Source organism: Pteropus vampyrus, unplaced genomic scaffold (genome assembly GCF_000151845.1).
Source record: "Pteropus vampyrus isolate Shadow unplaced genomic scaffold, Pvam_2.0 Scaffold23, whole genome shotgun sequence".
Lineage (NCBI taxonomy): Eukaryota > Metazoa > Chordata > Mammalia > Chiroptera > Pteropodidae > Pteropus > Pteropus vampyrus.
The window spans coordinates 8479365-8499342 of NW_011888804.1; the positions used below are offsets into that span (position 1 = coordinate 8479365).

The following is a 19978-nucleotide window of genomic DNA, read 5'->3' on the forward strand; positions in this document are numbered from 1 at the left end:
GCCGGGAAAACTCTGTGCCTCCTCCCACACATCGATGTGATGACTTCTGTGAGCGAGTGCCTGACCCGTCCTCACTCTGCCTTTAGGATTCACCTGACACTAACATCTCAATACATCGGCCTCTGTCAGACCAGCCTCTGTCAAACCTCGCTTGGCCACTTATTATTATTTTTTTTTTACCTTTTTCTTTATTACTTAATTAATACTTATGGCAAAGTCATAGGAAGTTCACATAAGCAAAGAAATAATCCCACCCCTGAAGAGAAACACTGCATTTGGGGAATGTGGCTTTCCCTACCTTTTGATGTGTGTATATCCACATAGATCATTTTTCAAAAAAGTGAAAACAGAATCGTGTGATCCATGTTACTGTGACATGTCATACCAAAGAACTCAAGCATCTGTGTGTGTGTGTGTGTGTGTGTGTATCGATAAATATACTTACATCATTATATTGTCATTACATTGAATTACTGCATAGTAGTCTATTGTTTAGGTGCATGATTGTTTAAAATATATATATATAGGTGGTTTCCAAGAGTGCTCTTAAAGCAGCATCCTCATGAACAATTGGTTGACAATCCTCTGTCCCCATACAGAAATATTCCCACAGGATGCTTGACAGCAGAAGGACCGTTCGATCTAAAGGCAGGGACACTGTTTGAGCATTTCCTATGCGTTGACAAACTGCCCTTCAGAAAAATCATCACATTCTCCCACCGGTTTCATCTCAAAGCACTCATTGTCCCATAATTTCTTGGCATTTCCTCTCATTCAAAAAATCCTGATGTCGAAGGAACTAATTTCAAGACAGGACAATCCCGATAATAGTTTTGTTGTTTCACCAAACTTGTGGCTGAGAAAAATGACTTTTATGTTAAAATGCAGTTAGTTTAACTCTCTTCTTTATATTGACCCAGTATCAACTTCTGAGTAACGAATTTAAGTCTTGGGAGGTTTCCCCTATGGCTAGGCAAGATAAATGAATACAGGAAAGGAAAAGAAAAACCCATGAACAATCACCTGGATAATTCATTCATAAAATCCTGCTGGGGGGCAGTGAGGGGGGAAAAGTACGTTTGCAAACTTTACACTGACAAGCTTCTGTTCTCCAAATCAGCTGTCTATGCCACCAACCAGGGTTATTAACATTTAATTCTTTGCTTTACTTTGAATATGCTAATCATAGAAGCCTCCATTTTTCAGTGCTTGCTATGAGTCAGGTACTTGGCAATCAATTTAATCGTCACAAAAAGGGAGGAATTATCCCCCCATTCTCCTTAAGAAACTGAGGGCCAGAGAGGTTGAGTAATTTGTCCAAGGTCACATAGCCAATCACTGGAAAGAACCAGGATCAGAGTTCAGGTCTGCCTGTCTCCAAAGCTCTTGCTATTTCCACCGTGACACATGGTCCCTCTTTGGCGTAGAGAAGGATGCTTTGCCGCCCAGAATCCCTCCGACCTGATCAGACATCTCAGATAAATGCATGAGCCTCTTCCTGAGCCTGGTTCCACTTGCAACAGTTGTACTAACACTTTCTTCCTTCACTTCTTGGCTTCCCATCAGGTCCCAGAGACGCCAATGAAGAGCATCAAGTACATGGACAAGGAAATAATAAACCTCAAAAAAGACCTCACACGAAGCCGGTGAGTAAGCCCAGCATGGAATAATAACCCACAGACAACCTGATAGGGATGAGTAGGCTAAAGGGCGACGCCCAGAAGTCCTGTCCAAGTCCCAATGCCTCCCTCGACCCTAAACATTAAGCAGATGACTTACGGGGGGCGGGTGGGGGGGAGGTGTGGGTAACCCTGTAAGGGTCCATTTCCTGGTTGGACTTTTCAGAGGATACCTGTATCAGACTTACATCCCCACTCTGCACATGCTAAGCCCCTGCCTAGAATTCCCTCTGCTCTCCTTCCTGGGCCCGAGTCCAACTCAAGAGAGTTCTCCTATATTCCAGAAAAATCTTCCCTTTTCACTCCAGGGCCTGGCAGCATGGCAGCAGAGTCGGGTAGATTCAGTCTCAAATACTAGCCCTGCTATCTGCTACCTAGTGACACTAAAGGCGTCATTTAACCTCCCTGAGTCTGTGTTTCCTTACCAGTAAAATGAATATAATATGAGGTTGTCAGAAGGACTGGGTGAACCCTGGAATGGCCACTGTCATTTGTATCTGTCCCCACCCCATCCATTCCTCCCTCCATGACAGTGCGAGCAAATTCAGGTCTAGGACCATATTTTCTTTCTCCCAGTGGGGTGAGATGGGATTTGTTTGCCTCTCCCCTTAACTCCTTCCTGGGCCCTGGAATGATCCAAGGTGGGATCATGAAATGGGGCTTTCGGCAAAGTAACTGAAGGCAGAGTAAGAGATGGAGATTCTTTCAGCACAAAGCACACAGGATGTGGGGTGGGGCGGGGGAGGGTAATACAGGCGGCATGGAAATGCCCGTTTATCCTACGTGTCTCCTACTCTGAGCCAGATCACAAACGAGACATGTCCTTCCTTCACCTCCATCATCTAGAAGTTCCTCCTTCTCCACTGCCCACCTGCATCTCCACCCTTGACCTGTCCAGCAGCACACCTTGATGGACCTGGACAACTAAGCTCAAGAGGAGGTGGGAAGGTGTGGGCACTGAAGATGGGAAGAAGGAAAGGAGTGAAAGGAACTAAGGGAGGGGTCAAGACAGGGCCCCAGAGAACGATATCCGCCCACCGACCTCAGGAGGAATGGCATGTCTGTCCCAGAGGGTCTCTGGCTGCCCACTGTCCAGCAGAAACATAATGTGAGCCGTGTGTGTCCTTTTAAATTTTTGAGTGGCCACACTAAAAACAGTAAAAAAGAAACTGGCAAAAGTGACTCTAATAATATATTTTACTTAAGCCACTATATCCAAGGTATTATCATTCAAGATGCAATCAACATAAAACGTATTAATGAGATACGTTACACTGTTTTGAATACACGATGAAAAATGATGAAAAATGGTGAATGATGAAAAGTCCAGAGTATATTTTACCCTCAGAGCACACATCAATTGGGACCAACCACATTTCAAGTGCTCAGTAGTTGTTATCCACTGAATTGTGCCATTTCCAAAATTCTTATGCTGAAGCTCTAACCTCAATGTGACTGTATTTGAAGATAGGACCATTAAAGATGTAATTAAGGTTAATTAATTACGTCTAATCCAATGAGACTGGCGTCCTTATAAAAAGAGAAAGAGGCACCAGGAATGTAGATACACAGAGAAAAGGCCATGTGAGGACCCAGCAAGGAGGTGCCAAGGGGAAGTCAACCTTGATCTTGGACCTTCAGCCTCCAGGACTGCAAGAAAATAAATGCCTGTCGTTTAAGCCACTCAGGCTGTCGTATTCTGTTACGACAGCTTGAGAAGACTAATGTAATAGTCAGTGTTGGGATAACCTCACAAAAAAATGTCCCCATCTTGATGGGGCTAATGAAGCTCGGTCTGAGTTTCACGTGACGCCAAGCTCAGGGATGAAATGTGAACTTGGCCATCGGAATCAATGGTCGAGACCCACAAGGACCCTTCTGTTGATTGTGGCCACATAGGCCTTTCCAGTGTTTGGAAAGCGGGTTGGAGGAGGGCTTTTGAGGCTGATGCCTTGGGAACCTCAGCACCCCAAGGACCCGTAGGGTCAGGAAGCCAAGAGTTATCTGAGTGGGGGCAGCATCCGTGCCAGGAAGGAAAGAAAGAGGACTGTACAGTTGAAGATGAACCTCTCAACAGGATTTGAACTCGGCTCCACAGTTATGCCTGGAGGACATCCCGAGCTTTAGAAAGAATGGTGTAGCTGGATCAGAGGTGAGACTGCAGAACCATCTGTGTGTCCTGTGTCCCAGTCAGTCAGAACGAATACTGGCCAGAGACAACCATGTTGGTTCCTAGTGGCTGAATATTCTCCGCCTTGAGGTAGATGATTCTAACCCAGATCCCCAGCTACAAATACATCCCAGAATATCTAGGCCCTAGAAAATGAGAGTTCCCACAATAATCTGTATGCTGTAGACAAGAGCTGATAACTAGAGGGACCAATAGATGCTTTGATCTTTGTTAAGTCCCAGACACCAAAACTTGACCTTGCCCGAGGAGGGCAAGAAGCAATGATGAGCCAGTTTGTAACCAGAACTAATTGCTAAATTTCCAGGAAATTTGCATGCCAATTATTAAACATGTCTACTGTTAAAAATGAAACTATATAAACTGACAATGAAATATATCATATTAAAACAAAAATAATCAAAACTCAAAACTCATCGCTTCTTAATGATTTTATACCTTTTACTGTTACCTGTGCTTTTGAGGCTATTTCTAGTTTAGAGTTATCTGTCTGGTGAGAATACGATATAACGGGATCTCCAGGTCCACTGACATTAGCTTGGCAGCTCAGAATCAGCCACAGAGGGAATATTTATGTCACAGAAATCAGCAAATGCTACACATGAGGGCTTACTTGTCCCCTCCCCCCCGGAGACATAGCTGTTAAACATCCTGGGGACATGCCTCCCCTACAAAAAAAAAAATGACCAAAGTTGAACTTTCCACTAACCCAATATCATAGAGGGGCTTAATTAAAAAGCGACAAAGACAGTGGCGTTTCTGCCCTCTTCGAGCTGGCGAGTGAGTCTGTCCCTCCTGGCAGATGCCTTTATCACGGCTCTGAAACCAGCCTGAATTTAACATCCTCATCGGACAAGCTGAGCCCGTCCAAGGGCCGGACGCGAAGGGTAACGTGCAAAAGGCCAGACAGAAAAGCCACAAGGAAGAAAACAAGAAACAACAATCGAATGTTCCATCTGGCCACTCTCCTGGATCCCACTGACATTTAAAGAACCGGAGATTCCCCTTCAGAAGAAAACACCGTTTTCCAGGGGAAATCACCTCGCCAGGACATGCAAATCCCACGGCCCCATCTCCCGGTATTAAATGAGGCGGATCCCTAGCCAAAAAGACGTTGTCTTTTCCACTTATTGTTTTTCAAACCTGCTTCACCTCCTATTAGAATCCAGTCTACCTTGAGCCAAACACCTTGACTGTCTCCTAGACTTTTATTTAATACCTCAGCTCTCTTATAATTCAATTGCACCATCCCTGGTTTCATGGCTAATTTAACATGATGCTAAAAAGAATAAAAATCTAACTGCTCTCCCCTTCGCCTGTGCCACCAGATGTTTGGTGGCACTAAGCAGCTCGCTAGGCCGTTACTTGCCGAATTTCTCCTAGCAGAAGTTGACGATGGGACATCTGTACACGCCCAGTTCTTTGCCTGGGTTGACTGTTGAAGCCAACAATACATCTTTCTCCAAAGCTGCCGGTGCTTTTTACTGGGAAGGTTTTAAGGAATGTGAACATCTCTGCAACAGCCAAAACTGTTAAAAAGTTGAACCCGAAAGCACATAATGTTTAGTTAGTTAGGTACAGGCAGTTGCAAATAAATAGTGACGAATTAACCCCCCTCCCCCAACAGGCCCCAGCAGGGTACAGATTATGCAAGTGTTATGAGGTCTGAAACTCTGCTTTCTAGCTATATTTGATAAACAGTTGAAACAAGGCAATTAGAAGTAACACAGGTAGGTTTTGGCAAAGGAAGAAGCTAATTTTTTTTTGTATGAGGTTAGGCACTTCTTGGTTCCTCCTTAGCTTTCTCTGCTCATTCATTTTCAAGACATATTTACTGAGTACCAAGTATTGCCAGGTACGCACCAGGCATCACTTGTATATACTGGAGTCACAGCACTGAACGAAACAGACACGATTTCTGCGAATGAGAGAAAGTGATATGTGTTATAATGGGGCAGAGACAGCAAACGATTTGTCAAGTAAACAAGCAGGATTTGGGAGAATGCTGGCTATATACTGTGAAGAATATAACACAAGGTGATGTATATAGCATTGTGATGGGGAGGAAGCTGCTACTTTAGCTAGAAGGCTCAGAGGAAGCTGTTCTGTGAAGGGGACCCTGGACATGAATGGTGAGGAAGAACCATTCGCACAAAGATATAGTGGGGAGAGGAGTGGAATATTTCAGAGGGAAAAAGGCAGGTGGGTACCAAAGCTCCAACAAGACAGAAACGTTGGCGAAACAGAAAGAAGGCCAGTGTGGCTGGAGCAGAGTGAGAGAGGGTGAGAGAAGCCACAGATGAAATGAGAGAGACGAGCAAAGGCTGGGTCATACAAGGCCTAGGCCCTACAGGGCACAGCGAAAAGTGTGGGTTTTAGTCTAGACGTAGTTAGAGGGTACTGAACAAGAGAAGGCTACGATCTGATTTTTAAAAGAACATTCCAGCCACTGCACAGAGACCAGTCGGAAAGCTACAGTAAGAGACGACGATGGCTTGGATCAGGCAAATAGCAGCAAACTAGAGATACGTGGATGGATTCAGGAGTTATTTGGAGCCACTGGCTGATGGATTGGATGTGGGAGACAACAGAAAAGGCAGGATCAATGTGCCACAAGAACCCGTTTTTATCTCTGCCTCCTTCGCTAGGGCATACGATCTGTCATAGCCTAGACTGTCACAATCCACTGTCACAATCCCCGAGTAAGTGTTTATTGATGGGATGAGTTTTCTTGTCCATCCCCAGAACTTGTAGTTAAAAATAAGGAGGAAGCCCTGTTTATTAGCTTAGGAGGGGAAGTGAGTAAGGCTTATATATAAATCTGTGGGATAAATCAGTTGGTGAGATGGCTGGTCCATTGCTATCTCTATCAGACCTTTTAGGTGAGCTCGCTGATCTCTCCCCTTCCACTGCCATTCAAGCAGGAGTGTCCACTCTGGTTTATTGGTGAATGGCCTGTGGACGGAAGGAGAAGGCATTAATGTTGCCCTACAGCACAGTCATCCTGTCCTGTGACTCCTCAGGGGCTAGCCTGTCATAAAGTAGACACTCAACAAATATTTACTGAATCTTAGATTCGCATAACATCTTACAAATCTTCCCTGCGGCAGGCAGGAAAGGTCATGTTGATCTATTCCTCAGATGAGAAAACTGAGGTGCAGAGAAGTTCAGAGATTTACTTGAAGTCATTGTATCAGTTAGCTATTGCCACACAACAAAGGACCTCAAAAACTCGGTGACTTAAAATGATAAGCATGTATTAGTGAATAGGAGTTGACAGTTCATTCGAGAGGTTCTTTGGTCTCAGCTGGGCTCCCTTGAGCATTTGCAATCAGCGGAGAGTTGCGTAAATGATTTTGCTGATCTTGGTTGGGATCTATCATGTATTTGGAGAATGGCTGCCCAAAGGCAGGTCTCGGATGGCCTTGGCCCAAACCCACATGTTCTCTCATTCTCAGGCAGGTTAGCCAGGGCTTGTTCTCATGGCAGTAGTGTTCTAGGAGAACGGAAGTGTGTGAGACCTCTTGAGCCTCAGGCTACGAAGCGACAAAACATCACTTCTACCATATGCTTATGGCCAAAATGAGTCACAAATCCAGCTCAGATGAGAGGTGGGGGAATGGACCCCACTTCTTGATGGGAAGAGCCGCAAAGCACACTACAAAAGGGGAGAGATTGGGGGACATTTGTTTTTTTTTTTCAATCCTCCATAATCAGATAGCCGATGCTGAGCCAGCATTCGAGACATGAGCTAATACCCGCCCCCTTCCAAAAAACAAAAAACAAAAAACAAAAAAAATCTGTACAAGTCATTCTTGGGGAGTAAAATGGAAACCAAGTCAAGAATCAAGCAGGTAGCAGTGAGAGGAGAAGTTGCAAGGCCATGGGGAAGGGAGGCAGAGGGGCCACGGCGAGCTTCTGGAAGCCAAAGTGAAAAGGGAAAATGACTATGGATGGGCGGATGCTATAAATAGAGAAAAAAATGGGAGAAGTAACCAAATGGGAAGTTAAGAGGAGAACAGGGCAAGCACTAGAGAAGGAAGTCCTTGAGTACGGCCAATGCTCAGCTTACAGACGGGCAGGCTCCAGCGACTGAGGTTCCCAAAGCTGTGTTCCGGAAAAGAGCTCCAGTTCCCCTCTTCATGAGGTTCCTGATCTTGAATTCCCATGAGATTTTTGATATCGTCCATGTGAGGACATGTACTCTTATCATGAACTCCTATTGACTGAGCTAACTTGCCAAACAAGGACGTGACTAAGATGAGGTTTTTTTTTCAGTCCACAAAGATAGAGAAATCAAGACGAAATATGACACTTTCATCATCTCACCCTATTTCTTGGGCTGCTTTATAAGTTAATGGTGTTTTATAAGGGACATTCGCTTTGAGATTTGATTTGCGTCTGAACTAGCTAACAGTATAGCAACCTTCTCCCAATTTTTTTTGAAACAAGAGGAAACTAATAATTTAATAAAAGTTAGATCCAGAATGCTAGATGTATATATACCCCAATCTCTCTCACCTGTGCCCAAGGCAGACATCACTAATGGATCACAGCATTCTTTCCATCTGAACCCAGACTTGGTCTCAAAAATCCTCTAAACCCAGCACTCCAGGCAGCCACCATTATTGATTAGAGTTGTTATATGGTATGTAATTTATTTGTCATCTCTAAATCAGAAGACTCAAAATAAGACTTTAGTATCTATAATGATAACTTATTAACTCAAATTGAGAGTTAGACTATAAGAGATCAGCAGAAGAAACAGACTTCACCCAAATCCCTTTATGAATGAAGCTGATTTTAATTTTTAGTGAATTTAAATAGCTGTGAAATTTGTTGTTGACCCCAGACATTTATTAACTGTTCTCAATAGCATCTACGTTCCATCAGTCAACACCCAGGACCTCCACATCTATAGCCTGTAACACAGAAGTTATTCATTTAGAAGTTCGAACCTGATTCTTCCCACTGCTCTCTCCCCCACACTTGAGACTTGCCTCAAAGCCCCTGAATTGTTTAAGATCATGGGTTTCTATACTGGTCAATACCTTAAATGCAAGCCATGTTAAGGCTTCTGAATCGCACCTTATGAATTATTCAAAGAAGACTTTAGCCGTCCCACATCACAGCACCCCCACACCCCGCAGCCAGCGGGCAGACATTAATAAAGGCAAACGCTTGGCCTCACGTCCTTAGCCACATACCCAAAGGGTAGGTCACCACTGTGGACTGGAGGACCCTGGCTCAAGTTAATTGCATTTTTATCATCTTCACTGTGACCTGGATGCCCTGCCCAGTGTTTTTCTGTTTCCAGTGTCCTCATGTGTCTTTGACACCGCTAGTTAACCACAGTTCTAGGGCAAGTTTTCTCTGCTTTTGTTGCACAGGTCTCTACTGATAAAAAAGTAAATATCCTTTTAATTCCCTTCCTTGTGGCTAGGGCTGCCTCAGAGAATTCCACCTAATAAAGAACTTAACTACAAGACCAGTCATTCAAATTTAAGCATCAAAATATCTTGAACCCTTGAGCCTTCTGTTACATAGGGGTTTGCACGAAACTTTGTTTTCTGAAATTCTTTCCCAAGATGACTGGCAGTATGCTCAGTCTTACGGCCAGGCTTGGAGGGCTCACATAGTATAGTTGAAAATTCGCTGGCTTTGGAGTCAGCTGTGGGTTCACATCCCAACTCTATCAGTTAATACCTGGCTGGCCATGGAACAAATCAGTTCACTCCTGTAGACCTCAGTTTCTTTATCTGCGGTATGGAGTATAACATACTAGATGATTAACAAATATTTGTTGATTGAATTAATGCATGCATGCTTTGGAATTCCTCCAGCATTTTCTAGGCATCTGGCTGAGGGGAGAAGAGGGAAGGTGACTAAATGCATCCTTGAAAAGATCATGTGGCTGCACTGAGCCAGGAGGGAACCCAGCTCAGGGCAACAAGCACAGGCCTGGCTTCTGTCCCATGAGCTCTTGCAGGCTTTGAGCCAGACTGCCTGGTTTCAAATCCCGGCTCCACCACTTATAAGCGACAGCATAATAAACAAACTGCCTAATTTCTCTGATCCCCAAAGCGGGGTCTGCAATAACACCTTCTCCCTCTCACAGGGCTATTGCAAGAATTAAATGTGTTAATATATACATAAAGCACTTAGAACGGTGCCTGATCCATGGTAGTGCTCAATAAATGGTAGCTACGTGTATTACATGATTCATGTCCCCTGAGTGACTATAACTATTTTACTAATATGAGTACGATCTCATGGATTTCTACCTATCCCCAATCATGGGGCTACGGCCAGCATACCACACCCAAACCCAGATTCTGAGTTTTGGAAGGCCATGTTTTAGGCACAGCTGGAGCAAATAGGATGGGGGAGAAAAGTCAGGATGGATAGTTCATAAGTGGAGGCTGTGCAAATGCAGCTGTTAGCACTGGATTTCCATATTAATTTTAAATCTCTTCCTATTGGGATTGTTCAACGAGCCATCACTCTAATGGATGTAACCACATACTGGATAATAAAGCACTAATCCACCACTTAGCATAGATGCTGCATGCATTAAGCTCTGTATTTTTTAAAAAGTTTTTATTGAAATATAACATAATACAGGAGAGCACACAAATCATTCAGCATACAGCTGAGTAGATTTTCACAAAATGAACATAACCCACACCCACATCAAGAAAGGGAACATTACCAAGGCACCCCACAGAACCTCTTCATGTCCCCTCCCGGTCATTATCCTACCTCAAAGAAAATCACTTTCCTGATTTCTCAGACTTATATTGGTTTCTCCTGTTTTGAACTTTACGTATGTGAAATTGCACAGGTGGCACTTCTAATAGAGTATCTGGATTTTTTCGCTCAGCGTTATATTTCTGAGAGTTATTCCTACTGTGTTGTACAGCTGAAGTTTGTTCTTGGTTTCCATATAGCTTCCACTGTAACGGGACAGCACAACGTGTCCATTCTAGAATTGATGGACACTTGAGTTGTTTCCATTTGGGGGCTATTACGAATAGAGCCTCAATGAACATTCTTATGCACATTTTTTTTTGCATGGCCTTCTGTTGGGAATATACCTAAAAGTGAAATTATTTTGGCTCACAGATACTTACATATGCTCAACTTTAATAGATACTACCAGTTTCCCAAGTCCTATGTTTGAAAGGACTTTTAAAAATATACGAATACAATAATTCTGAAAAACGAGACAGCACGGATAAGGACATATAAACAAGTAATAGAACCACGCACAATTACATCACCGAGGAATAATCCTTAGTCATATTTTGGCATACCAAGCTTCAATTTTTTCTACATATGCATGTGTAGTTTTTGACCAAAAAATCACCATTCTTCAGATACCATTTGGTAATCTGATTTTTATTTAGCAATAGATTATTCACATCTTCCATGTCAATAAACGCACATCTGCAGCTTCATTTTTTTAAACATTTTAGTATGAAAATGTTCAGGTATCTCTAAAGCCAGACAGACAATATAATGAACCTCTAGGCACCCATTACTTAGATCGATGATTATCAACTCACAGCCAATCTTTTCTTCATGTACACGTCATCCTCTCCATTATTTTGAAGCATTTATCATTTTATCTGTAAATATTTAAACAACTATCTAAACAAGGACTCTTTCTAACACAATAACCACAATAATATTATCACACTTTAAAAAATAGCAATAAATTCTTTAATATCAAATATCTCCTCAAGCATAACAACCATCTTAGTGGTTTTGTAATATTCCATAGTAAGAATGTAGCATAATTTAACCAATCTCCTATCATTGGACTTCTCAGTCGTTTTCAATTTGTTCTCTTGTTACATAAACAATGCTTAGATGGACATCTTCAGAGTTACATCATTATATACTTTAGTCCCTTAAGATAAATTCCTAAGGCATGCGGCATTAAAGTTCTCGACTTTTAACCAAAGTCTCCAGATTTACATTGTGTTTCAGTTGCTGAAAAGTAGCTAATGCATAAATGCTTAAAATAAAATACTTTTCTCATAAGAAATGAAAGAAAAGCAAGAAATAAGGTACGAGAGGTTGAAAATACTTCAGACATGACTTTAGCCCTTTTCACTTCAACACAGTCATCATCAGCAAATAAGTCTGTGGAAAGCAAAATGAAAACATAATATGTTCATGAAATAAAAACCCTCTAAATTTATTGGCAATATCCACCTGAGCCAAAGACAGAGCCAGCCTGCATCAGCAAGATCATTTCTCATTCCCAGGATCCTTCACATAAAATCTTTGTCCTACTCAGTCCTTCCTTCAATCCCAGTCCCTCTATAAGTGATTATTTTAATGGTTTTTCACTCAGACGAGCCATGGCCAATGGCTATAATCCATTCACCTTTTTCAGTGCAGGTGAAGACTTCCATTTTTCTTGAACAGACTATAACCTTTGATCACATCTTTACTCAGTCTTTTCTATAATATTAACTGACATTCTGCAGTCGTGATCTCACTTAAAAGTAAACTAAAATAAACTTTAAAAAGCCAGAAACCCCACAAGTTTTCCAAGCTCATCTCAGAACACCTGTACCGCACTCAGGAACAACGCTTGGGATGCTAGACTGAAAATCACCTTGCAGCCCACTGTGAGGAAAGTGGCTCTGTCATTTGCCCAACTCATGACCCACATGAGTGCAAAGCAATAATAATAATTAAAAAATGGCAGGCAATTTAAAACCTGTTATTCCAAAATTAATGTCTGCAAATATATATTCAACAGGTATTAATTTCCTTATATCTCTATTCCAGAAGTACCTAAGAACAAGAATCATCTTTAAAACCAGTTTCCCAGTCACTTGTCCCTCACTTGCTCTCATGTATTAACAGGTAGTATAATATATCATAGCTTTTGGAGAAAGTTGCCAAGGTAGCCTCCACTGCCATTGCTTCTCACTGCCGCAGGGTGGCGCTGTAGAGAATAGGTCCTCCAAGATCGTATAGATCACACTGGCTTTTCTTCACTGACGTCTCACTGATCCACACGTTATAGCGCTCACACCCCATAGAGCTTGATTAGATGACTTTCCTTACACAATCAAGCTACATGCACATGGGAGGTTACCTTTAGGGGCTCCAGGATGCCCTATTCTTGCTCAGTTTGCGAGAAGCTGCCCTAGTGTCTAACTAAGCAAAGTGGTTTTCTGACCCTTTTCTGGCTGAAAACCTTGCAGGGAGAGCACAGTTACTTTTTTCTATTGAGGCACTCAGATATATTACATAAATAATTTCAATGGATGACAACGATATGGAGGGAAATATTTCCCCAAAGTCAAACCTCACCACAACCTCACCAAAGCCACACCTCGCCACACCCCACTGGACTAGGGGGACCCCCGAGCAACTTGCCTGGACTTTAACCTCTCAAATTCCTCCATGAAAACAAAACAAAGTCAGCAAGAATGCTCAAGAAGCACTTTTCTGCTCTGAGCTAAAAAAAAAAAAAAAAAAAAAAATTGCAGGATAGCCAAATCAAACAGCCTGAGAAGTGTCAAGAATGATGCTTCAGCAAGTTCCCTTAGGTTGCGTCTCAGGCAGGCAGAGTTTGGGGGGTCGGAAAATTCCGAATGTCTCTGTCAGGCCCCTGGGTCCATTTAAAGAAAACGCATGGCCTGGCCTTCAGCACATCTGACTGTGGGTTCAGCTTTAGGAATCGTCCTAGATCAGATTAGCTCCAAACAAAAGCTTCCCGGAAGAATGTCGGTGCAAAGGAAAACAGAACATTATTTTGCAAGATATTCTTTAAATGAGAAGAGCTTATGCTGGATCCATTCAATAAAACCAGATCCACAAACAAGCAGTTAAAGCAGGAGTCTGAATCTGCATCTCCGCCTTGAGAACAGCCTCTCAAGTGCACATTAACTGCAAAGCAACCCTTAGATCCTGTGAACTGTTCCCGAAGGTCTGTATCACACATGCACAGGACTGGGGTGGGGTGGTGGGGACAGGCAGTATTACATCCAGAGCAGGGCTGCTCCAATGCACAATTTCAGGGGCCACCATTCACAATGTATGCTCCAGGGCAAATGACAACCCCCAAAATGCAATTTGCAGAATATGATGTTAATAGTGCACCCTGGGGTTGTACAGTTGAGAAGCCCTTTCATTGTAGTTACACAAACATAAAAATAAAGGTGGGGAGGAGAGAGAGAGAGAAATCACAGGCCAGATTATTTGTAAGAGTGTCTATGGTGGTTTGCAAACTAGACCCAGCATTAAAAGGTGTGTGTTCGGGCTCATTTACCTTTTACCTCAAAGATCCCTCTAGTTCTTTGACTTTGCACCTATCAGAAACGTTTGGTTTAGAAAAGTGAATAGGAAATGACCAGGCAAAAAACATATAGGGAGCTGGTGCGGGGCGGGGGGGGACCCCAAGCAGAGAAAACCAATTACACACAATCACAGTTAGGACAGGACCCGAAAGGGTAGGTGACCACAGATACCTTTTACCAAGTTGCTGTTCCGGGATATGAATTGATATAGGGTCGTGACCACAGATAACTTTTACCAAGTTGCTGCTCCAGGCTATGAATTGATATAGGGTCTTCTCAAACGCAAGAGGAAGCTGAGAGGTGACTGCTTAATCCTGGGGACCAGAATGTAAAGAGAAAAGCTTTCAGACTAATGCAGCTGTGCCAACCCTGGGTGACTCGGAGGGAGCTGACCTGTGGTCTTGGCCAGAGGTTTTACATCTTCTAGGATCTCTCTGAAGGTACCATGACAAAGACCAGCAGTGTCAGACAACCACCCCATGTCCAGGAGGCCATCAGAAGCTTCTGCTCATGGTGACAGGCAAGACTCAAGTTGGGAATGCAGAAAGGAAGCCTTTGACAACACGCCCCCTCTCTGACTGCACCCCATCTGAAATCCCTCCGATCTCCCGTGTACCGACACTTAGTGAAAATGCCATTGCAAACTCCTGAGTAGTTCGGGGTCTCCTGAAAGTACTCCTCACCATCAATCAAGCAGGAGAACATGGGCCAAAAGATCACTGGCTGGTGGTCTTGTGCCTTATTCCATTGTCTGTTGTCGGTCTCGAAATTATAAGCCAGGAGTACTCTGGAAATTGTCGGTGCACTCTAGCAAAATTCTCTCTGCCTGCTAATGCATTTTTTATGTCCACCCTGGCAGGTCCATGAAGCATAATCCTCCCATTCATTCCATTTAGTCATTAAGCACAATAGGTAATGATGGGTATTGCAGGGTGGTGGGGTTTGCATTCTTTAAAAAAAATGCTCAATCAGTTCATCTCAGAAAAGCGACTGCTGAATTGCCTCCAAATGCTATGCCATGCTTTTGTTTTCCGAGGTAGCGTGACTACCTGCACGCTGACAAGTGGCAGTGGGAGAGGGCAGTGGTTAAGACACTGGCTCCTGGATTCAGACAGACCAGAGTAAATTCTGGCCTTGCCACCTTCTTATCGTGACTTTAGGCAAGTAGCTTCCATTGTGTGAGCCTCAGTTTTCCCATCTTTGTCACACCTGCCTTGTAGGTCTAGCGTAGGGATTAAATAACAGGTGCGAGACATTAGGGTCCTGCCTGACACACAGGAAGTACTAAGTAGTGGCTACCACCGGCATGATTTTCCAAGTCCAAGTCCTCCCAGGGTTTTTGCCCTCAGGGTATTTAGCTTCTTCATCACCCACTCCAAGCCATAATTTGCTGCTAAAGAAGATGGGGTAAATAGACGAGAAGAGGGGTGGGGAGGAGAGGGAGCCGGAAGGGACACATCAGACTCCTTCACGAGGCAGACTTGCCAATATTCCCTTTCCAATGAGGTTCAGAACTCTTAATAGCAGTTGCCTAGAAACCGGAGCTGTGGTGGGCTTCTGCCGCCTTCCGGAAATCACCCTAATTGGGATGCATGTAGAACTGGTGGTTGACACTTGGCAGGCTTTTATTCTTCTTCCAGAAGAGATGCGGTCCTCTCATACGAATGCTGACTCACATTAATTAAAGAGTAGCCCTGGGCCAGGGTACCTTTTAACCACACAGAAGCCACTGGGGATGGCGGCCTCGGTCAGCATCTTCTGACGAAAAGGCCATTTTAGGTCACCATCATTATATTTGCATTTCAGGATGCTTACGAGGACTGGAGTGACTTTAGGGGGCAAGACAGTGTATGAACAAAGGGGTGTGTGTGTGTGTGTGTGTGTGTGTGTGCGTGCATGTGTGCACGTGAACACTGAGGTCACATAAAGCTTGCAAAGTCCAGGAGATCGTACCATCAGTCAAAGCTCAACACATGCGTACCGTGTAACCTGATATTAAATGCTGGATCCACGTGCTCTCCGGGAATTTAAACACCACCTGTCGTCATTTGGCATAAGGCAGGTCAGAGACTAAAGAAATAACTTTCCTGAGAGGCACATGGGGAGCCTGTTTCATTTGATCACTTCTTCCAGAGCACAGCTATATTCGAGTTTCCAGCTGAAAAAAATATATATATTTCAAAGGCATCCATTTATCTCTATCCTGTTTGGATGATTCAACTTCCTCAGAGACGGTTCTCTATACCTGATCCATCTGAAGAGAATGTAAATGTCCCACATCGAAGTAGGGTGGCATCATTGTTACTTGCCCCAAAGCAGATGTGCATTTAACAGGATTTGAAATGCAAGAATTTCGAATAGTTTAGGTATTCTTGATATAACTATTTTCTGAGGACTCCCTATGTGCAGGTTCGGGGGACACAGAAAAGATTTACAAATTGTCCCAGCCTTCGAGGGGCTCAGCCTGGGGGTGGGGGTTGGAGGAGGGAGTGCCTGGACAGACGAGTCGACCAGCAGGTGAGAGTAGCAATGACTAGAGGTGCCCGATCCAGCCTGGGAAGAGCAGAGGTAACTTCCAGTGTGGAGCGGGGTTCACGGCTGAGCAAGATCTAAAGGATGAACAGAAGTCACCCAGGCGAAGAAGAAAAGGACCTTCGGGGCGAGGGGAACAGGAGGCATCATGTGGCAAGGAAAAGGCTAAGGAGATGGGACAGATGCAGCTCATATCAAGCCCTGTCAGCCATGACGTCCAACATCAGGAAGGAACAGAAGGGGACAAACGAGGTCCAAGGCAGAGAGGGAGGCCGATAAAGGGGGCCTGGCAATGATGCAGACCAGAGATGACGACAGCCTGACTTTGGAGCATGGCGGCCGGGATGGAAAACTTTTGATACTTGCCCCACTGAGGGGTAGAGCCCTGAGACAACACGGGGGGAGCCAGCTTGGATGTTTGGGAGCCACTGGAGGACCAAAACGGCGAGTGGTGCACTTGTAAAAAGTGACTCCAATGCACCACGGAGGACCAAAACAGCAGGGAAGCGGAGCAAAGAGGCAAGAACGTTCTGGTCATTTCGTGGCCAAGACTTGTGAACTCCAAGCCCCTAGCTCAATATGTCACATTTTTCGACTCCTCGACAGTTCCCACTATTGTCTCGGGTCTGCCTCTGACTTGCCGTGTGATACCCTTCCTCTCTGGGCCTCAGTTTCCTCATTTGCAAAACGAGGACTCGGCTTTCTTTCCCCAAGGGTCTTCTCGCCTCCAAAATGCTCGGTCCAGCTTCTGTCTCAGGTCAGAATGGTGATTCCCAATGCCAGGCTATGAACCAGGAGTGAATCTGCACTCCGCCAACCAGAGCGCAAACTTTTTGAAGGCAAAGGTCAAATCTTTTAACTTTTTGCCTCTCTCCTCAGCCTCACGTAGCACATTGTTCGTACTCAATGTCCAACAGAGATGCCAGGAAAGAAGAAATTAAGTGAGTTGCATTCAAAATTAGGCAGGATACGTGGAAATGGGATTGACAAGCAGTGAAGAGATTTACATTAAACACTTACTGACAATAAATCTGTGAATCATGAAAAATGGCGCCTGAAGATGTGGTCTCTAATTTTAGAGATGGAGAAGAATAGAATTGACCTTCAACAGGAGATCAAATGATCAACGTATTCCTTCTTCTTGGTGTTCTTTTTCTTCACTAAATCAACTCACCATTTTCTTAAACTGATAATCAAAAATATTAGGTGCCCATTATACGCCCCAAAACGGGGAGGGGACAGAAGTGATGAGTATAACATGGTGTCTGCCTTCGAGGAATTTAATTTGTAGAGATCAATTTAGCCAAAACTCTAAAGCCGCTTTGCAGAGAGAGACAGCTTTTTTCGCATGTTGATTTCACTCACTACCGACTCACCTGTGTGTCTACCCCACACTGATGAGAGGGCTTACCTTTCCAATTGTGGCCCTGGCAATTAGCGATAATTGCTTAGGCGGTCAGGACCAATCCTTTATCTTTCAAATATCCAATTAAGAACTGTACTTTGTGTTTCCACGACTTTAAAAAAAAAAAAAAAACATGCTTTCACATCTATTTCCTCATTTTTCACCTTTCACAATGAGTCAGATAAGACAATACTATCTCAAAGAACCAAGGAGGAAGAGAGGCTCAGGCCCGGGTACCAGTCCAGACTGCAGCCCATCTGGGTAAGCTTGCATAAGTCACAGAACTCCTCCATACTTCGGTTCCCTCCCTGTGACATGGGGCTGATCATACAACCAATAGTTGCCTTGGAGGATTATTTTAGGAAGTTAAAGAGATCGGTAGCCACAAAGCTTTTTTCGCAGTCATTGCCCCATGGGAATGATTCATATTATTCTTGAAGTGGTAGCGGTGAAGGTGGTGGTAGCGATGGCTATTCCTACGTAAGAGAAAAGAGGGGTTAATTCATCTACCTAAATCGCACAGTCAGTTGTTGGGAGGTTTGGAATCAGAACCTGGCTTTCTAACTGACGTTGCGGTATGTCCCAGTCCTACCTAAACCCGTATCGCTCACTATTAGCAGCAGTGTCTCCCCCTGAAACAGCCACCGGGCTACAGTGTGGGTTCTTTCAGTTCGTCTTTCCACCTCTTCCTTCTCCTTTTCCCCTTTTCTTTGTTCGCTTTAGTGAAAATCTGAGATAAGAGATTAATAAATAAAGAACCCAGAAAAGAAAACCACTTAAAATAATTAGAAGGTTTGTGCACGTAATTTCTCATTCAGCAGAGCAGAGGTTAATTCCCTAGCCCTTTAGCTTAATAAATTTCATTACTTACATGATAAGCGAGCATTTATCCTACCACCACCATGTACCATAGATACACAGACCTTTATGAATTACCGAGTAATGCAATTTACCAAAATCCCCAAATAATTGCGGTCTAATTAGACTGGTTTCGCCACCACCCTCAGGGAAGAGAAGCTCCCAAGCGCACCACTTGAACCAAGTGCCACTTCCCAGAAGCCTGTGGGGCTTACGGCCAAACCACCAGCCCCGCTGTGTGCAAAGCGAGAGAGTTGTAACAGCAGTCGCTCATGGCTTTGCTGGCGATGGTGGTGATGAGGATGAACGTGGTCACTTACCGAATACCTCCGATGTGCCCAGCCCTATGCTAAATTCCTCTCACACGTGATTTCACCAATATCCTAGGATGAGCATTAATTTATCCCAATTTTACAGATGAGGAAAACGCGTCTCAAAGAGGTCAAAGTCACAGACATTGAGTGACAAGGAAACCACGACCAGTTAAAACTAGAACGGACCTTTTCCAAAACCAGTGCTCCACCGGTTATTCACCCTACGGTCAGACCCCTTGACCTCTCTGAGCCTTAGTTCCCTCATCGGCAGAAGTTTCTACTCCATCGGGATAATGTGAGGAATCGAGGAGATAAAGCTTAGAAAGCGCCCAGCTCAGTGCCTCACCGAAGTCATCACAATGCACGGACCTCCTCCCACCGCCCCAGACGGCCTGGCTGCTCTCCGGCAGTACCCGCACCTCTGCTCTCCCAGCCCTCACTCCTGACAGCTCAGATCCTCCCGCTACCTACTTCCTGGCTGCCCCCCAGGCACCCTCAGTGGAGCCTCTCCCAGGCCTACTTCGCTGAGCAGAATTTCATGCTTCTTAAGTTTCCCTGCCTCATGATCCAAACCAACCTCTCCCCTTGCCTTTCCCTGGCCAATGATTTTAGCCAAGGACAATGGCATTTTAAATGTGATAATCATGGCAGATTCGTCAAGGAAAAAAAAAAAA

General features: G+C 44.1%; 1 protein-coding gene across 1 annotated transcript in view; it reads left to right on the forward strand.

Moving 5' to 3' along the window:
* Positions 1 to 1214: 1214 nt before the first annotated feature.
* The window catches only part of CCDC60 (coiled-coil domain containing 60), a 72807-nt gene continuing 54043 nt past the window's right edge, over positions 1215 to 19978 (forward strand). Inside the window, exons 1-2 of the mRNA XM_011356070.2 lie at positions 1215 to 1223; positions 1567 to 1646. Coding sequence (XP_011354372.2) covers positions 1215 to 1223; positions 1567 to 1646 — 89 coding nt within the window. The remainder of the gene's footprint in view (positions 1224 to 1566; positions 1647 to 19978) is intronic.